General features: G+C 40.8%; 1 protein-coding gene across 1 annotated transcript in view; it reads left to right on the plus strand.

Moving 5' to 3' along the window:
- The window catches only part of cntnap5a (contactin associated protein family member 5a), a 65,759-nt gene extending 55,028 nt beyond the window's left edge, over positions 1-10,731 (plus strand). The window contains 6 exon segments of the mRNA XM_035522790.1: positions 280-504; positions 2,984-3,117; positions 3,409-3,493; positions 4,198-4,401; positions 4,542-4,616; positions 8,884-10,731. Of these exon segments, the coding sequence (XP_035378683.1) occupies positions 280-504; positions 2,984-3,117; positions 3,409-3,493; positions 4,198-4,401; positions 4,542-4,616; positions 8,884-9,080 (920 nt within the window). The 3' untranslated portion in view covers positions 9,081-10,731.
- Positions 10,732-20,382: the final 9,651 nt, after the last annotated feature.

Here is a 20,382-nt window from a genome sequence, read left to right on the forward strand (position 1 = left end):
CTTCTTTTGGGTCATCTTCATGTGAACCACCACTAATCTCTCCCCTTATAATCATTTCTATATAATTTAAAATCAAAAGCCAACTTAAGACAGCCAAGTTATTTTTCATGCATCTTTAGCTGTACACCTCTTCTGGTCTATCTATGAGATGCCAACACTTTGGCAAACCATTCTTCAATTATCAATTTCAGATTGACTCTATAACTTATATACTATAGCTTTTTGTCATATTACATCATTAAGAAATCTAACAAATATGCAATTTCCTTTATCACCCAGAAGTGTCAGTGTCCTTCGAGAGGGGCTCATCAGTGACCTACACTTTCCAGGAGCCATTCTCATTCATGCAGAACCGGACGGCCCAGGCCTCATCTGCATCCTCGGCCTACCCCAAAGCCAGAGAGCACATGGCTCTCAGTTTCCTGACCACCCAGACTCCTGCCATGCTCCTCACTGCCAACACCTTCACCCAGCAGTACCTGGCTGTCATTTTGGCTCACAATGGTAAAGGCAATTCAGATTTAGTCTCCAAGAACTTTAAGCTAAGATGTTCTTCAAAAACATCAGTCAGCTCAAAACAGCTATGCTGTTTAAACAGTTCTTCAGTAGATGCATGTGACTGCACAGCTGAAGCTATCAAATACAATTTATGTCGCACTCAAACACTCAAATTTACTCATTTGTCTAAATATGAGTAGATGAGTGTTCATTTGCTTTATTGCAAGTAGCATTTTATGCTTGTGTTTTATGCTCTTTTTTCATCAAACATGATCTCTCTCTCTTCTTTAATATGCTCTATTTACTATCTCAAGATGCAGCAAACATGTTGATTACTAATAAAGAGAATAATACATGATTTTAAGCTACATTTGCAGAGAGAAGAATAAACCACCTTTTGCCCATTTCCCTCTTCTTCTCAACTTCTGGCTCCACATGTTGTACAACAAAGGCTACCTTAGTTTTCAGCCCATTAATAAGAATATATTAAAGGGCTATGTTAAAATCAGTAGACATGCTGTAGCCAGTAGCCCAAGGTTATTGGTTATAGTTGTAAATACCTTACACATGGAAAGAGTTTGGGAAAATTAGTTACCAAGTAAAAGATGAAAAGGGAATCAATAGGCATATGAGAACAGAATGAGTCTACTCTTCTTACCATGGCCTTAAATTACTGTACAAGTGATTTTAGGGTGGAAGTCATAAACAGAAGAGGAATAAATAACATAGATGACAGCATGTGAGGACAATAAATAGGGGGGAAAGTGTGAATGTAGGCTGTAAGTATAAAATGTTGTCAAAACAGTGACCTGCTTGTCTCAGAAAGCACACAAGCTTTCAGTCTGTGCTCCTCGATGATAGTAATGCAACTCAAAAGATCATGTGCAGAAAATTAGCCATCAAAGTAGAGAATCAGTTATAAAAAGTTAAAGGCAAAATCAGGTCTATCTGATGAGCTGTTGTAAAATTGTTGACGAACCACTCTGAATTTTGACTAATTTTGCCACATAGTTTAAATGACAGGTTGTTTGTTTGAAGTTATTAGCATGAAGCTTCACACCAAGTTACAAATAACTAGTTTCTCAATAACTCGTGGAAGTTGGAGAAGTTTCCCTTCATTCTGTCATTGAAGCAATGTAGCAAATTTTAGACTGAGCATCCCCAAAAGTGTGAAAAAAGTGTGAAAGAACCTATACTAAATAATTCTGAAAAAGAAGTGGAATGGCTTGAAACAATTTGTAATTTGAAAGCTCTTGGATCGAAAAGTTGGCTTTGTCCAGTGAATTTATATGTGTACATCAGTTAAATGATGGTGTGATGTGGTATAAGTGTGATTTCACTGTTAGCCTTAAACAATGTTCTTGAATTCATAATTGTACTCTCACTTTTTGCCTCAAAATTAGTACAATCTGCAGGCATCATAAAAACTCGAAAATTACCTCTCACAACCCCCCCCCCCCCCCACACACACACGCACACATACACATTGTACTATGTATTTCAATCTGAATCTGTTTGGTCGTTTTTAATTATTGGCCTGTATATCAATGTAACTAAATTACCAAGTAATATAAAAAATAAATAAATAAAACAAAATAAATCATTTGATCCACACAAACTGTGAAACAGAGTATGCACATATGCATAGATGCCCTTCAGATCCAGTGAACTCAGAGCTCCTTTGTGCTAAATCCAATCGCTTGGCTGATTCATGCCTTTGTAAATATTGAAGGATGTAGCAGGAGCACGTTATCCTCTGTAATCCTTGGCACACAAGCATAGTCAGGCAGTCTCTGAATACAGAATAATACGGTGTATTTTTTTTTTAAGGATGAGAGGGAACTTTAAAATTGACCCTGCTCCACTTGATAATTCAACTATCTTTTGTTTCTCAGTGGCTACATGGTGTATGTGTTTGTGTGTACGTGTGTGTGGGAGGGACAGCTAAGGGTGTATTGACACATTTAAGACTGACTAAAGAGCTAGAGGCGCAGATGGAATTAATATTTATAAATCTTTTAGAAGACTGCTGGGGTCTGGATCGAACGGGCTATATATAAACGCTTTGTGTTATTGTCTTAGGTAGTCTTCTCCCGGGCTGGCCACTTTGTTCTCCTGGACTGGCTTTAGTTATGTTATGATAACATATCTAAGGTGTGATTTCAGTTTTGACTGTTTACTCAAGGAAAGAAGCACTCTTCATATCCAAACATAGCTAATTTTTTTCATCTAATTTACATCATTCATCATTATACAAGCATTCAAACAGTGACTGGGATACTTCTGACACACTTCTAAACTGGCTAACAGTGAACAGAAACCAAGTGGACATGAAATCCAGCCTGTTGCAGTGTAATCTGTTGAGTTTTGTGCCATTGTTAGCATCCATTCATCTTTTGTTTGTTTGTTTGTTGTTGCAAAACTCTCTTATTAGGTGAACTTGGGCTGCATGTGGATTAAATAACGGGTCGATTCTCTTCTATAGGTAGTCTTCAAATATGGTACCGGCTCCATAAAGAGCGAAGTCCCAGTGTGTTCAGCCCTGTGTCCACCAGCCTGGCAGACGGACTAATCCACCGTCTACGACTACACAGGGAGGGACAGGACGTGTACGTGCAGGTCAGCTTCTGCTCCAGGTCCTGCACCAGAGTTTCTGTGACTGCCATAACTAGTCTAAAGCTGATGTTCAGAACACTAGAGCTATATAAGGCATCCTTTTAGCTTGAGGCAATTCTAAAATGGTTGTCATTGTTAATTCTGTTTACTGTGGCATTTTTTTGTCCTACAGAATACAATTATGTATAATTTGTGCAATATATTTACATATCAGAGAAGAGAAAAAGAAAGACACCATTTGTACTGCTCATATATCCTGATCTGATCTGTGTTTTTTCTGCCTCTCTGCGGTAGGTTGATGAAGACAATAAAAAATATACCCTCTCTTATGATGCAGAGTTTAACTCGATGAGATCACTGACCCTGGGAAAAGTTACTGGTAAGATAATAAATGTCTGATGTTGTGATGCTGAAATATTTGATGCAGGATTGAAAATGTTTAGATTCATGGTCTTATTTAAATTGCAGTATCTTAAGTAAAATAATACAGTACCACAGGACCATTATTGATTATAAAAATTACATTAAAATGAAATGCTAAAATTTGTCCCTCTACTTCTGCAAAAAACCTTCAATATCCATGCAAACATTCACTTTGTCATTAAGTGAAGGCCAAATCGATTTTTAAGCACACTGTGCTTTTTCTCCATGGAGACATTAATCTTTTATTCAGTAACTCAAAGTGTCTGACTCTTATTCAGGAGATTAAATATTAATTCATATGACAAAACAAGGTTGTGTTCCTCAGAGGCTGTGGCAGCTTTGAAAAGACTCTTTTTCAAAACTTACAGGCTTTTAAAAAATGACCTTATATTGGCAAAAGTCCTCAAAACCTTTAATCATTTGATTTTGCTTGCTGTGTTAAGTCATGGATACACTTTTTATTTTTTTGATTTTTTTGGATTGGTCATTGGTAATTTCATTGGCCTTCCTAAATTTTACAAATTTACACATTTTTCCTGCACAACATTTTACAGTGTATTTTATCATTTTTGAATTTTAAATGACAGCCATTGGAGCCTTTAAAGGAAGAAATTATCAAAAATGACCTAAAGCAAACAAAAAACTGTTTTTTCTTAGCAGGAAGTGATGCTCTGGATGAGGAAGTTGCACAAGCAGGATCCAGAGGCTTCATCGGCTGCTTTTCATCTGTTCAGTACAATCATGTAGCCCCTCTGAAAGCAGCTCTTCTGAACCGTGGTAGCTCATTGGTCAGCATACGAGGAAATCTGCTGGAGTCGAACTGTGGCGCACTGGCTGATTTATCCACCTCTAAATCCCGTTTAGGTATGTCCTGAGATGACTAATTTGGCAGTTTTTTAAGCATGAAACTTTGTAGTCTATTAGGGTCACCAACTCTGAAGAACGAATCTTGAGGATTTCCTGAGATATTAATATATTACCTTTTTTTTGTTCCCGCTCGGCAGACCATGGGGAAGAGGTGGGGAAAGATAACAAGGCCCATGAAGATGACACCCAAAGAGATTCAGCGGTAATCGGAGGTGCGTTTTATTACCTCAATCTGCTTTATGGCACCATTTGTAAGAGTCAGTGAAGTGTGAAATGAGCAATAGCTATCTTACAGGTTCCTTAGTGTTCATCTTTTCTCTTAGCACATTCTGTTTTGAAATGTGTAATGACTATATTGATTATGTGTTGTGTGCTGATAAGGGACCATGGTAATAAAATTCCCTGAGAAACTATCAGGAGAGACTGGTCTCAGGTGCTTTATTGTTGTGACGCTGGTGGCACAGAGGGAGCAAGAGGCGAGGTTGCTAGAAAGTGCTCTTTATTTTCCATAAGTAAAGGCATGGACATTTAGCAACATAAATGAAACAAAGGTAGTCATGGTTTTCCTGGCCAGTTCCCCAACAGGTACTCCATTAATGCCCAGCACCGTCCCTGCCGACCTGCGGCTTGAAATAGGTGATGGGAGAAACAAGGGACAGGTGCACATGGCTAGTAGGCTGGTGATTGGGAGTTGGGTAGGTGTTTACTGTGGTCCTCCCAGTGAGTGGGCATGGTCCCCCTGCTGAGGGGCCGGCCCTCCATGACAGAACCCCCACTAAAGACCCTGCCAGGCACCTGGAGCGTGGCTGGCCCGGCCTACGGGGAGCAGGTTTCTGTGGGTGCTCCCGGTGGAAGGAGACGATGAGGTCAGGGTCCAACACCTGGGAGGCCGGCACCCAGCAACGTTTCTCGGGCCCGTACCCCTCCCAGTCCACCAGGTACTGCAACCCCGAGGTCCTCCTCCGAGAGACTAGCAAGGCCCTTACCCAGTAGGCTGGCTCACCCCCAAACTCCAGCGGTAGGGGTGGAGCTTCTGAGGAGCTCCCCTCCTCCATTAGGGGACCCTCTGCCATGGGCTTCAGGGCAGACACGTGGAAGGCCCTGGAGGCCTGGCTATGTCCTGGCAGGCCAAACCTGTAGGTCACTTCATTCATCTGACTAGTTATGGTGTACGGACCCTCATATTTGGCCTGCAGTTTGCAAGAACGGCTATCCTTGGTGGCAACCCATACCTTCTTTCCCGGCTCGAACTGGGGGGTCGCTCCCCGCTTTCGGTCTGCCTTTCTTTTGTAGGCTGCGATGGCGGAGTCTCATGTGGGTCTCCCCCCAAACTTGTTCGCTGTGTCTGCACTACTGCTCAAGAGCTGGCAGGTCTGACGCCAGTGACTTCCAGGGATAAAGGGGAGGCTGGTACCCTAAGACACATTCGAAAGGTGTTAGCTCAGTTCCAGCATGACTTGTGCATATTCAGCCCATGCAAGGTATGCACTCTAGGTCTCTATATGTCGCTGGCAGTACAGGCAAAGGAATTTGCCCACCTCCTGGTTTATCCTCTCCACTTGGCCATTGGTCTGGGGATGGTAACCTGACGTCAGACTCATGGTAATATTTAGTTTCCCCAGCAGTTCCTTCCACAGTCTTGAGGTGAACTGAGCCCCCCTGTCTGAGACAATGTCCTCAGCCTGCCCAAACTGCCTGAAGACATGGCGGAAGAGCAAGTCCACCATCTCCAAGGCTGTGGGTGGGCCCTTTATAGCAGGACAACCCTAACCATCTTGGAGAAGCACTCCACAATTACCAAAATGGTTGTGTTCCCCTCAGAGGCGGGCAGGTCCGGTGGAGTAGCTTACTGGCAGGAGGAGTCCATGGAGTCTTGCTGCGGGCGCAGTCGGTGCACGAGGAAACGTACCTGACGACGTCCCTGGGCATGGCAGGCCACAAGTATCTTGCGCTCAACAGTTGCATGGTGCGCATTGTTCCCGGATGTCCAATCCCCACAGAGGTGTGCGCCCAGGTGATAAGGTCCCCACGATGTCCAAGCAGGACATACAGCCGTTTGGGTGGACATTGGGGATGTGGATTCGTGGCCTCTATTCTGCGGTCGATGTTCCAGGTGATGGCGGCCACAAAACAGGACAGAGAGAGCACCAGGTCCTGACTGGAGGACCGAGCCTTGGCATGATGTTGTTGGAAGAGTGCGTCCACCCTGATGTTTTTCTCTCCCAGCCTGTAGGTGATATAAAAGGCAAACCTGGAGAAGAAAAGAGACCACCGTGCCTGCCTAGAGTTCAAATATTTTTCATTTCAGAGGTACTCTAGGTTCATATGGTCAGTGATAACAATGAAGGGGTGTCTCACTCCCTCTAGCCAATGCCTCCACTCCTCTAATGTGAGATTCATCGCCAGGAGTTCTCTGTCCCCGACACCATAGTTCCACTCTGATGGGCTCAGCTTTCTTGAAAAGCGATGGGCCCTAAATTACCTTCCTCCCTCTCGTTTGAGGACAGCACAGCTCCTACTCCCACATCCGAGGCATCTACCTCCACAATAAAGGATCTCTCCAGGTCGGGTTGTTGCAATACAGGGGCAGTGGAGAAGGCGGTGTTCAAGTCTGCAAATGCTCTCTCTGCTGCCTCTCCCCAACTTAGCTGTTTAGGTTTTCCCCTAAGCAAGCCAGTGAGGGGACCAGGTACTCATAGTAACCAGAAGATGTGCTAAAGTCTTCCATTCGTCCCCCTCCCTGATCCTAATGAGGTTGTAGACACTGCGCAGGTCTAGCCTAGTGAAATATGGGGCCCCCCTCAACAAATGCTTAAGTGCCGCAGAGACCAGGCGGAGGGGATAGGGGTACTTAACCAGTATTTGTTAAGTCCCTGGTAGTCCACACACGGCTTCAACCCTCCATCCTTTTTTCTTGACGAAGAATCAACATCGAAAGGGCTAGAGAGGAACTCACAGATCTTTCCCCCTTTTTTGCTCTCCACACTGGCAATGAACCCTGGCCCTGCCCAGTTGCATAGGTTCTTCTGAGGTCTCCATTGTCACCCTGGTCTCTCGACCCGACAAGCCTCTGGGAAAATCTTGCTGTTTGTCCTACAATAAACGGTTGTAAGTAATAGCTAGGTGTACCACCTTGTTTAGCGTGGCCACCTCCACCTTGCAGGCTAATTCAGTCTGTAGTTCAGCTCTCAGTCCATTCAAAAACGTGTCTATCAGCACTAGTTCATTCCATCGAGGTTCCTGTCGCCAGTGTTCTGAACTCCGTAGCATAATCAGCCGCTGCACGCAACCCCAGCTTTAGCCTAAGTAGGGATTTCCCACAGACTCTCCCCTGTTGAGGGTGCTGGAAGACGGCTTTGAGTTCTCCTATGAATGAAGGGTAGTCATTCAGGACGGGGAGGAGTTAACCACCAAAGCAGTTCCCCAGGCACGAGCTCTCTCTGTCAGTCAGAAAATCATGAAGGCCACATTGGCATAATCAGGCAGGAGGGGCTGGTACCCAAAGTACAGTTCACATTGTACCACGAACCCCTCACAGCTCTCTGTATCTCCCCCAAAGACCTCAGGGGTGGCGATAAGACACCTTACCCCTTTTGAGATTGGTCTGGTGGTAGAAGTTGTCGTTCGGTTCTCGGTGCACATGGTAATATTATTCACGCATTGAGCAAGGCTCTGACTCATGGAGTGGATCTCTCCAAATTTGATCTCTCCTGTCTTTGCTGTTCTAGTACCGCCATTTGAACAGCTAGCAGGCTAGCCCAGTGAGGGCTGCTTGCCATGCACCCCGAGGGCTGCAAATTCTGTGACACTGGCGGCACAGAGGGAGCAAGAGACGAGATTGCTAGAAAGTGCTCTTTATTTTCCATAAGTAAAGGCATGGATGTATAGCAACATAAATGATACAAAGGTAGGTGCTAGTTGTGGTTTACCTGGTTGGTTCCCCAAGAGGTACTCCATTAATGTGCAGCATTGTCCCCGACCTGCGGATTTAAACAGTTGACGGGAGAAACAAGGGATAGGTGCATATGGTTAGTAAGCTGGTGATTGGGAGTGGTGTAGGTGTTTACTGTGGTCCTCCCAGCAAGGGCGCATGGTCCCCCTGCTGAGGGGCCGGCCCTCCGTGACAATTGTATGTTTCTCAGCTAACAAAATTTCCCTTGTAACTAAGGCTAACAAATTTCACATGTAAAACAAAGTAATAGGCAATAAATATAGAATAAACACAAAAACAAATGAAGATCTTAAGACCTTATAAATTCAGCAAGGTTTTCAACCAATATTAATTCTTGGCTAGATTTGTTGAATCATGGCTGATTATTTTTCACACATTAGCTAACTGAAGTTAAAACCAAACAAGCATAAGAAGGAATTTGAATGCACTGATATTCTTTATTCAAATCAAACTCAAATGCAAACAGGGTGAAAAATTCTAAAATTCTCTTCTGAGTCACCAACCCTAAATCTCCTCTGTGATTTTAGGTGTGGTCACCACAGTGGTCTTTATTACACTGTGTGTGGTGGCGGTCATGACACGTTTCCTGCTCCAGCACCGGCAGGTCCGGAGAACTGCCAGCATCCAAGAGAAGGAGCACCGACACAGCCTTGAAGCCGCCTACAAAACCGAACTCCACCTACACAACTGCGTGAGGGACAATATGAAAGAATACTACATCTAACAGATGTACAAGGCCTGTAGCCACTGGTCGTTTCTACTTTCGTTTAGTCCTTCTGCACCATTGTGGTGCAGACCTCATCTAGCAATGGTTACATGGAGGAGATCCTTCAGAACATTATGTGGAGGAGATCCTTCAGAACAATATGTGGAGGAGATCCTGCACTGGTGGAGTCTGGAGAACATAGGGATCTTCCAATCTAGGTAGGTCGTAGCTAGTAGATGCCCAGCCTGTTAGCCCAGAGAAGTGGGTCCGGGTTGTGATGTATGGTGATGGTGTTATGGGGGAAAAGCCCCTGCATTTCTTGGACAATATCTACCTGAGGGAATCCTTGAAAACCTTGTTATTTTAGAGAATCTGTTCATCCCTGTTGGGCTTAAAGTGTTGTTACGTTATGATTCACAAAATCATCTCTACCCCTACTGGACTGGACATAAGCAGTAATACTACCTTCCTCAAGAGGTGTTCGGCAGTCCATCACAGTTTGATTTAGTAATTATTACTCTTCATTGTACTTATTATTTTTAAGTACTCCAAAATGATTACTTCACTGTCATTTAACACCATATGTAGAGACAGTTATCCAGGAAAGTTAGAAAGAAGATTGTAATTCACCTTTCTTTTTCACATTTTTACAAACTAGTGAGTATAGAAGGTGAAGCTCATATTAAAAAAAATGGAAAATGCCTCAGAAATGTGACAACCCTTTAAAAGTAGTCTGTTCTTTTAAACATAAAGTAATATAAAACAATATATCTGTAAGACTTCATGTTCTAACAAAAATAAATAAATAAATGCAACAATGTTGTAATGTGTCATGTCATCTGCCTAGTCACCGATCTTGACATGACATTTTTGCTACAGATAAGGTCCAGTAATTTCATTTGGAACCTGTTTTTTGTTAAAATTCAGGTTGGCATGCTTGTGGTTACAGAATGTGTAGAAACCAATGCCGGAAGCTTAAGAATAAAATTTATTTAAATTTAGAAACAAGGGTATACCTGAATTACAGCCAATGAATTTAATAATAATAACTCTGAGAACTGGATAATTACTGTTTGCACTGTGACAAAACAATTGTGCCAGATTACTTACTTTTGAATTTTCAAATTATATTGCCACTGCGGCATATTTAAATGCAGAGCTTGGCTCAGTCCCTGTTGCTTCTGTATTATAGGCTTATATTTCAACATGAAATCCTTCTAAGAAATGTTTCTGTCACAGATACAACAAATTACGCACAGTCCTCTGAAATTGAACCTGTTATCTCTAGCAGTAGATCTACTGTCCTTGTTTCTGAGTGATAACATGATGAGCTGTGTCCTCTGGGACTCCTGAACACGGAGGGTAACCAACATGACTGGCACTTAAACCTAAATTAACAGATGTAGTGCTTTTACCTACTGAGTCCTTGAGGTAGGTCAGTGATATGCTTGCATTTACTTGGATAATCTATTCTCAAAATTTAAATTGAGGTTTATTTTCATATTCCCACATCTTTTATTTATTATCTTCATATCATGTTAATGTCAATTACTTACTGATTTTCATGTTTTTGTTTGTTTTATATGGAAGTGTCCTTCAATATGTTTTTGTTGTTAATCTTTTATATGTCTATTGATACTGGTTATTTTACAGGGCCTGTTTTGTATAATTGTACAGCTATATTGTAAATATATGTTTAATAATAATTAAAAAAAGATTTTTTCAGTCTTTTGTCAGTGAATGTACTCATTTGAATCCAGTCAAGCAATTCAGTAATTTATCGACAACAGATTTATATTATTGTTGTTTTAACATTTCCTTTAGCTTAATTTGAATGAAATCTGTGGACATTCTTCTTTAGAATAATTGTAAATCCTTGGTGAAATCAGATTTTATAAGCAAGCCTTCAGACACGAGGGAAGAGACCTTCAGTAAAACACTTTAAAAGTGCCAAAAATATGCTGCTGTTCCCACACTGTCTGCTGATGGACATGTTTTATTAGCATTTGTGATCATAAACTCTCTTCATATATTGTCAATCCATTGTTACTGAGCCAATACATGTGACACCTTGTTCTATGATTAGTGGCATCATATGATATTAACTGTTCTATGACACGAAAGCTGTAGAACACTATTTTCTTCACTACTTCTAGTATTCTACAGAATGATCAACTAGATTTAAATAGACATATGTTTATCTGTCAGGTCTTCCTAGTGATATTGATTGGCAAATAAGTTGACTGGTTAGGATTAGGATATACTGTTAGGGGTAAGAGTTTGGGTTTAAGGGTTGGTTTCATGTTTAATTTTGTGTTAGGGTTAGGATATATAGTAATGTTTTCCAACCAGGGTCCTGGAGTAGCCCCTGCCCTGCACATTTCAGTTTTTGCCCTGCTAACACACCTAAGCAAGTTGGACAGCATGTACTCCAGGACCAGAGTTGAAAACCTGTGATACATAGGAAATTAAAATATGGATGCAATAAAACACCAATCTGTTTTTCGGTCTCAAATGCACCTCTTGACACCAGGAAAAATTAGCTTTCAGACCCTAATAGAATGATCCACTTACACTATATAAAAAAACAATTTACACCACATTGAGAAATAACTAACATGCAGTTGAAATAAAAATGCCTTCAAACTAAATACACACCATGCTTCATGTGCCAGAGAGCTCAATGTCAAAACTCCCTACTTGCCTGAACATGTAAATTGTTCCCACTGTGTTTTACATAGATGCCTATGAGAAGTTAAGGTCCATTCAAAATATTTTCCAAAATTAAACATATACATTGGCTCATCTCACATATGCAGAATGATAGAAGAGTGACATGAGTGTGCCACCACAGTCACTAGAGTGAACATCAGAGTTGCTAGTTTTTCAGTAGAGATTTTTTGGTAGGATCTTATGTAAGAGCTATAGAGATGTGGGAGTTTCTGCCTTTGAAATGTCTACTGACTGACTTTCGGTTCCATCCAAGCCACAAAATACAATCTATATGTTCTAGATCCTGTCTCTATGATCCTCCACTTCCTTCTTTAACAGTTAGACTTATGGTGTTTTTAATGTTATCAATTATCTAAACATTTATTAATATAATTTGGTGAGAGATTATATGGGGTACAAAGTATGGTCCTTCATTGCAGTGGTTAAGATGCTCTTTGCTCCAATTTGCAATCATTTCTGCATCGTTTCTACTACAGTGTCTGTGTACACTTACTACACATCTTTATTTTTTGTCTAAGTCAGCCGTCTGCAGGAGTGAACATCAACCTTCCCACTTCTTTCTAACTGCTGAGTGTTAAAATTCCACAATTCAGCAGTTCAATGTCGTAATCAGTCGTTCCGCCCTTTCTTACACCAGCTGACTGGTAATAAATGTGGAAACAACTTTTCAAACCAACTGCTCCAATTTCTCGAGCAGTGCCTGGATCAGCATTTTTGTTTACATGAAGATCATTCTGGAACATTGTGCCACCTGTATCTGAATTCAGAAAAGTATTCAAGTTATACTATTCAGCAGTTTTGCCCTTGATCCATGTATTGTTTCTGTCTGCAATGTCCATGAGCATCATATCATACCTGCATCCACCAACAAATAACTCAACCTCCAGTTATCTGAATTAAACAATGACATCCACTCTTTGTTGTATTCCATCTTCCTGTTCTGTAGACATGTCTACTTTTGGTTATGGGTATAGCAGGAAGATGTCCTCAACAAAAGCCTAGAGCAGGGTAAATGTCAGAGGCATAGTGCAGCCTGTCTGCTTCACTCCCAGCAGCCTGTAGGCCATAAACAAGCTCTTAGTGGAGAACTAGACCATGACTATCATTAAAATGAGTGTCTTCTCCTTATCTAACCTGGCAAATGTGTTTGGGCTTTTAACAGCCTGCTTTTTAGACTTATAATCACTGCTATGATGAAGAGAGTCAAAAAGGTATTAACCATATTAAACAATGATTAAACAAACAAAAAAAGTTGTTTTTTGGGAATTATTATAGAGGAATTATTATAGAGGTATTACAGTAAGTACTGTAAATATGTCACTAAAATTACAACTCATCGTTTTCTCTTTTTTAACTGTAATGCAGATCACATGAATGCTTTGAAAGCATTGATACTGTCTTAAACTGTAAGGCAAGACAAGGTTATTTGTGTATACTTGTATTTAACTAAAATTAGGTATAGTTTATATAAAAATAAATTAGAAATATAAAATAGGAATTTAAAGAGAAAATATAAAAAGATAACAAAAAATATTAAATTAAAAATAAAATGAATTTACAGAAATAAAATAGTGTAAAAAACCTTTATAAAGAAACAGGTAATAGAAGAAAATAATAATCAATTATAAGATTATATTATAAGATTATAAAGACTAAGATTCTGTGTGTGTGTGTGTGTGTGTGTGTGTGTGTGTGTGTGTGTGTGTGTGTGTGTGTGTGTGTAAAAGTGTGTGCAGTGCTTGGGAAAAAATAATCCTAAAATGGCAATTACTGAAATTATAAAAACTTGGACAATCTGTTTCTAGTCTTTATCAGCAGACTGTTAAAGGCACCAATGCAGGATGCAGTAATTCTCCCCAGAAAGCAGATTGGTGGATTAAACTGTGCTAAAAAAAAATAATAAGACTGTAATTTTATGAAACAAAGTCTTATGGATAGATAAGACTAAGCAGTTAAGCACCTGCTGGTGTGATAAGAAGCAAAGACACTTTAAAGTTTGTTGAAAAAGAAACAGATGTATTATTAAGTTCATTGTTGCCTTCTTGGTGACCACAGCAGAGACTCCAAGGTTCCCCTCATTGCTGTGTGTTAGCAGTAACTAACAGCTAGCATGTTAGCAAAACAACCAAAACAACACACGGATGTTTATTAGAAAAGGCCTCCAACCACTGGGTTGTTCTATGTGGGGAAAAAAAAGAAATGAGAACAAAAATACATTTACAGAGGTTCACTGGTTAATATACTATTCTGTTAAACTGGTATTAATAGATATGACATTAGTCAAGTTTATCTGATTCATGTCACGGAACACTTGCCTCCCGCGAGTCACGCACCTGTACCCCATTTTGTCTGTGTGTATTTAAACTCACGTCAGGGTGTGCGGCGTCGTTGGTCATTGTAGATGTAATGTCTAAATGCAACGTGTTTGTTAGATGTATCATTGTGTTCGTTTAACGTCAATCGTTTCTTGTTCATGTTTATCGTTTGTAATGTGTGAGTGCCGCTGTCTTTTATGTTATTAAATGTTTGTCCCTGTCGAGGAAGTCTGTGTGTCCTGCCTCGCGCCCTGCGGCACTCGGGCCATCACACGTTACAATTCAGAGGTCATGAAAAATAAAGTCAGTGACAGAGCTGGATGTGCCTCTTCTATAATGGCCTTCACCTCAGTGCTTTGATATGTACATTTTCCTGATACTTGCCAGATATGTATATTTGACTGATATTTGCCCGTGGGCTCAGTGAGTGTGGAGGAGTTACAGTTCTTGGGATTTTCAGGAAAATTAGTAGGCCTTTCCCATTTTGCCATATATATACCCCCCCCCCCCCCCCCCCAACACACACTCACACACACACACACACACACTCACATACCTGGCACTTATTTAGAGAAAAGAGAGCATATTTCACATAAATTACAATGATTTTCTCTAGGCAAATGAAATAAACAGATGACAAGGCTGTAATTACATTAAGTCATCCAGGGTTTGAATGAAGGGTATAACTATTTCCCTAAACTCCATTTAAGCTGGTGCTCTAGGTAACCGTAGATGATCTGAAAGTAACCATGCCATTCAAAAGAAAAAAAATCTACTAGACATTTTAGGCTTGTTTATGAGAAAAAAAATCTAACCAGTTCTCAGTAATGAAAATACCATAAAGTGAGGCAGTGCAAGATTTTATGCACTGTAAATTTTAAATTTTAATGCTGGCTAACTGTTTAACTGTTACACTGCCAAACATTGACTGCTGCTTGCAGCTGGAATAATTTCTGAATTTCAAGGACACTTTGCATTTGGTATATGCAGTGACAGACCTAGACAGAAGCTTTATTTCATTTTTACTTATTTATTTACACCTCTATAAGATCTGTATTAAACTACAGACAGACAGATAGATAGATTTAATAAAAATTGCAGTACACAAGGTTTCCAGATAAACAGGAGGTTTCTGACAGAGGTCCTTTATCAACTGTGCAAACAAAATGCACATACATGTGTGTGAGATCCAGGTGAGATTTGAGACAAGCTGTGATATTTTTAAATGATATTTGGTCCTAATAAAGGTGTATTAAATCACATTATAACAGTCCTTTTTTTGTAGATCTGACAGCATTTGTTGAAAACTGGTGAAAACTGATGGATTTCATTTCAATGGTTCATTTTGAGCAATCAATGGAAATTTATGCACTGCTGTACGCCATCATTGGAGGATCTTTGGATCTCATCAGGGCAATGGTAAACATACTTATTTTGTGCGTGCTCCCTTCACCATGTGTGCTGTACAGCCTGCCAAAATAGGTAGAGACCAAGGGAGGCACTTTGAACATTTAATTGTTCCTGTGCTCCTGATCATATATTGGCTTTGCCACAATAAAAGTGACTATCATCCATCTTCATGACAAATGTAAAACATGTCAGTTTCACTTTATACAAGAACCATGTTCATAGGAGTGCGTGACATCTAAATAAACCTAGATCTAGACTAGATGTTAATCTAGATTAAACAATCATCTATGTTTTTTTCTAGACTACATGTTAATCTAGCCTACATCTCCTCTGCTGTTCTTCATATATTCTCTAAGACAATGCTTTTTAGCACAAAGGCCTAAAGAGATGCATCTCAGAGCCAGCCATGCTTCCTTGAATTGGTATTGTGACTCAAACCTCAACTTCACAGAAAGAGCACACCTCTGTGGTGATAATTATCAGTTTAACAAAAAAGAAAAGAAAAGCATAGTTTAACCTAAAAGCAAAAACATATATATGTGATTTGCACTCTTGATGCCACGACTGCCCCTTCATTGATCCAGGTGTTACTTTGCATGTGATAGGACAGGTTAGACAAGGCCCATTAAAATCATTTAGCATATACCACCTTCACCTCCTATTTGATTGTGGTGCAACTATGTAACTGTAACTGTGTAACTGTTCCAGGATCAGGAATAGGACAATTAGAGGTGACTGCACTGCTACTGTAATAAGACATCAGTGATTGATTAACTGAGGCATTAATTCAGGTGGGTAAACTGTTGTAAGCTATTTTTTTTGTAGCTTGTTCCCCCCTCACTGGTGCTCTTTTAAATATTTTTCTCTTTTTTTTCATTTTTTTGGTCACTATCATCCAGTAGACAAAATGAATATCCAGCAGTCATTGTGAATCTTGTTTGTCTTCAATCTCAACAGTTCAGGAAAGCATAATGCCTTTGCTAGACATCCTTGGCTTTCTTATGTCACTTGCTTAATTTCTGAAAGTTGTCAAATTTTTGCGGTAACAAACCAACTTGTGCTTATCTTGCATTTGGTGCTTCAAATAATATTTTACTTCATAAAAATACATGTTCAGTCTGGTATAAAAACAAAACTATGGTATAAGTGTACAGCCGCCAGAATATATCTTCATTATATCTACGTTGCCCTCAGGTACTGGGATATCACATCACTAGCTTTAAACAACTCCACTGATCTAAATCAAAACATGGCAACAAACTGCTATCTCGATAACTTTCAAAGTGGGCAATACGGGGTTGTACACATACGCTAGGGTGTATTTGGTGCTGGGTCTCCCTTCTACACTGTTTTCTAGGGCAGAATGTTCATCTACATGCGTAGAGATATAAAAAGGACCGAGCAAGGCACTAGTCCTGTCTCCCATCATCAGAAACAGAGCCATCTGAGGATGACTCATGGTCGTAGCGCAACTGCTCTCCTCCTCCCCAGCAGCCTGTCGAGTTTAGCTTTACTGTACTTTGCACACTTGTATGGCAACAAACACATAACACTAACAATCACCTCTGCATCCAAACTGAGAAGTGTTGTGTTGCTGTCTGCTTTTGGGCCCAGGATAGCCGCAACGTTGTAGAAACGCTGGAAGCAGCTGAGTTGCCAGTTGCTAAATTTTCTCAGTGCTTTATGGCCGTACTGTACAAATGCAATTGGAATGAACATGAACGACGAGGGGGAGCGTGCTAGATGCAGACTTTACCGTAATGTGGGATTCAGATAATAGTACCCCTATAAAACAGGAAATACCCCTGAAAAAGCCTGAAAATCCTTTTAGTATAGAACTATGTATGCCTTTTTAAATCGCTTATGGTTTCTGTTAGCGAGTGAATGCAGAGCCAATGTGGGCATTATCTACACACTCTGTGTTATTCACTGAGCGATTCATTGATTCATCTTTGCTCAGGCAGGATGTCAAGTGCTACTGGTGGGAGGAGGGTAGAGAGGCCCAGCCCAGATCAGCACAAGTGAGACTATTTGTTTAAACCAAAATGTTACAGACCTACTAGAGATCTCTTATGTAGAAAAGCATCCTTGATAAGAGGCTTTCAGCAGCACTTTACATTAAGTATTTAACTATGACATGAACTCTTAGGATGCCAGAATAACATTAGAACTCTGCAGTAGATTCATGAAAATAAGGATCAATCACAGAAACAACAACAAAAGAAAATTGTAAAATCCAGTCTTGTTTGTTTGATGTAGCAGAAACTTTAATATGATATAAAATACGTGTTGACTCAAAGCTGTAGCACAGAACTGCAATTCCAAACTTGGGAAACTCGGGAAACGGCAACTCCACTCCCAAAACAAAATGCTGATTACATTCTTGTGGAGTGATTGTTGACCACCTCATGTTTCACATCACAGTGGCTCTGATCACACAGCATCACTCACTATTCCATCAGGAAAATCAGGTTTTCGCTGTCAGATTATGCTTCTCGATTCCTTGCCCAGACACTCGTCATCTCACACCTGGACAAATCTGGCTCCCAACTGGCTGGCCTGCCAGCATGCATCACCAATCTACTTCAGATGGTCCAGAATGCACCAGTCTAACCTGAATGTTAGCACTACATATGCCATCTCTGTCTACTATCTCCCTGTGGCCAGTCAAATCAAGTCCCTGATGCTTTGCCTTCAGAGCATCTTAGGGTGCTGTTCTCACCTACAAAAGGTCTCACACCACTGGCCATGTTTTTATTGCAAATGATTCCATTGTGCAAATAAACAATGGTATTTGTATACCAGTATTGTATACTGGGTCTTATGGCATTTGTAGCCAAATTGATACTTGTACTGGATTTTTGCCTGATTTGGCAGTTGCTTTGGAAAAAAAAAAAAAACCAACAAAAAAAAACATCTGCCAAATGAATAAATGTAACATATTTGTAATTTACTTATAAAAAGTCCCTGGACTGATCTGGTATTGTGGGTATTTACACATTCATAAATTCCATAAGAAAATAATTAATTTCTAAGCAAATGCAGATATTCAGCTGCTTAACTATTCAAAAGAAACAGAATGTTTGATAAAGTTTCTATGCATCATAGGAATTACTCTGCCAGGAAATGATGCCTGAGTCATATCAAACCCAGTTGTTAAGATAATTAGCAGAGCTGTTGTAAATGGTTAGTTGTGTTATTCGGAGGAATTTAAAACAGTGACTTCAAAATGAATAGTTTGGTTGTTCTGTCATGGAATAACACAAGGAACATAGCTAATGCTCACACATACATATTGAGGATCATCGATTGCTCCTGCATGCCCAGGTGACCTGCCAAATAATGTTTTTTTCTGGAGATTAACTGTCAATGCAAGATGCATGCACACTGTTGACCTGCTACTGGACGCATATGTGTCCATTCTTGAAAGATATTTTTAAGACTAGGATTATTGATATTCTGTAAATACCTACAGGAATGTATTAGCCATATTAAATTTTTTCTTCTTCTTCTTCTTCTTCTTCTTCTTCTTCTTCTTCTTCTTCTTATTATTATTATTATTATTATTATTATTATTATTATTATTATTATCATCAGTAGTAGTAGTATTGATAAATTAATGTACTGTGATGTTTGATAATAATATTAATCGTGTCAAGCTGAATTGGCTGTTCCTGCAATTGTAGGGACTGGTTTTGTTGTGTTCCACAACTGAAAGTAGAATAGAAGGTCAACAGTACAACTACATTGGCCCCTCCCCCTGAACGTCTCCTCGTGTGTGTGTGTGTTAATCAATGTGGCCACACCCTCCCTGTGTCTCACACCTGCTCCTCATTGTGTCATTAGTATACATGTATAAATGTCTATCGTTTATGTGTCTGTGTTGTCGATGTTTGAACACAATAGCCTGCATGCTACATCATGTGTGTTAAGTGTGTAAATAAACGTATGTTTCTGTTCAACATGATTCGTCCCCGCATCCTGCTTAGCCTGCTCACGTCACAGAAACATCAACCGGTGAAAGATGCCTGGGATGAAAAGCAAAAAAAGGAAGGGTAAGAAGGGATGCAAACGCCTCCCAGAACCCTCGGAGGGAAGCCCTCCATATTCCTGGGCACATCCCTGACTCCCACAGCAGGGGAGAATGCAACTGGGGGATTTGGAGGGGGCCCTGAGTGTGGTCCAGGTGCAGACTTGTAGAGTTGGACGAACCCACGTGGGGCTTCCGGGACTGGCACAGTGATGTCCAGTACTCGGAGTCAGACTCTGTAGGGTCCTGCTACCCTGCAGAGAGACCTTCAGTCATCTTGGCCTCACTCCATACCCCCACAACAGGTGATGAGGCCAATGGATGATTTTTGGGGCACCCTGGTTATGGTCCAGGGTCGGAATCTGCAGAGTCCTACAGACCCCAGCCGAAGTATGGGGATCAGCACCTAGAAGTGGACTCCGCTGGGTCCAACGACTACATGGACTACTATGAGGGTTAAGCAGACAGTGGAGAGATGGAGGAGCACAGTGACATTAGTCTGCAGTCGGACTTTAAGTATAATCGTGAGGAAGACCCATCAAAGGAGGTGGAGTAGGTCCTCCATATGGACCCTCTCTCTTATAGCGACACTGCAGACTCCGAGAGCGGTGAGCCTCCAGCACCCAAGGCTCCACCTAAAGCTTCACCCAGGGCATGCCACTCTGGAGCAAGCAAGCAAGCTGCCCCGGGCGGCTTGCAAGGAGGCAGCGTTGTCGTCAGAGGAAGTCACTCCTCCCCCTAAGGCAAATAGCCCCAGAGTGCATGTGCCTATACCTAAGCATTGTAGAGAAAAAAAGGCAGTGGCACCAGTGCTTGCCCCAGAAATGGGCAA

Source organism: Electrophorus electricus, chromosome 25 (genome assembly GCF_013358815.1).
Source record: "Electrophorus electricus isolate fEleEle1 chromosome 25, fEleEle1.pri, whole genome shotgun sequence".
In the NCBI taxonomy this organism is placed as follows: domain Eukaryota; kingdom Metazoa; phylum Chordata; class Actinopteri; order Gymnotiformes; family Gymnotidae; genus Electrophorus; species Electrophorus electricus.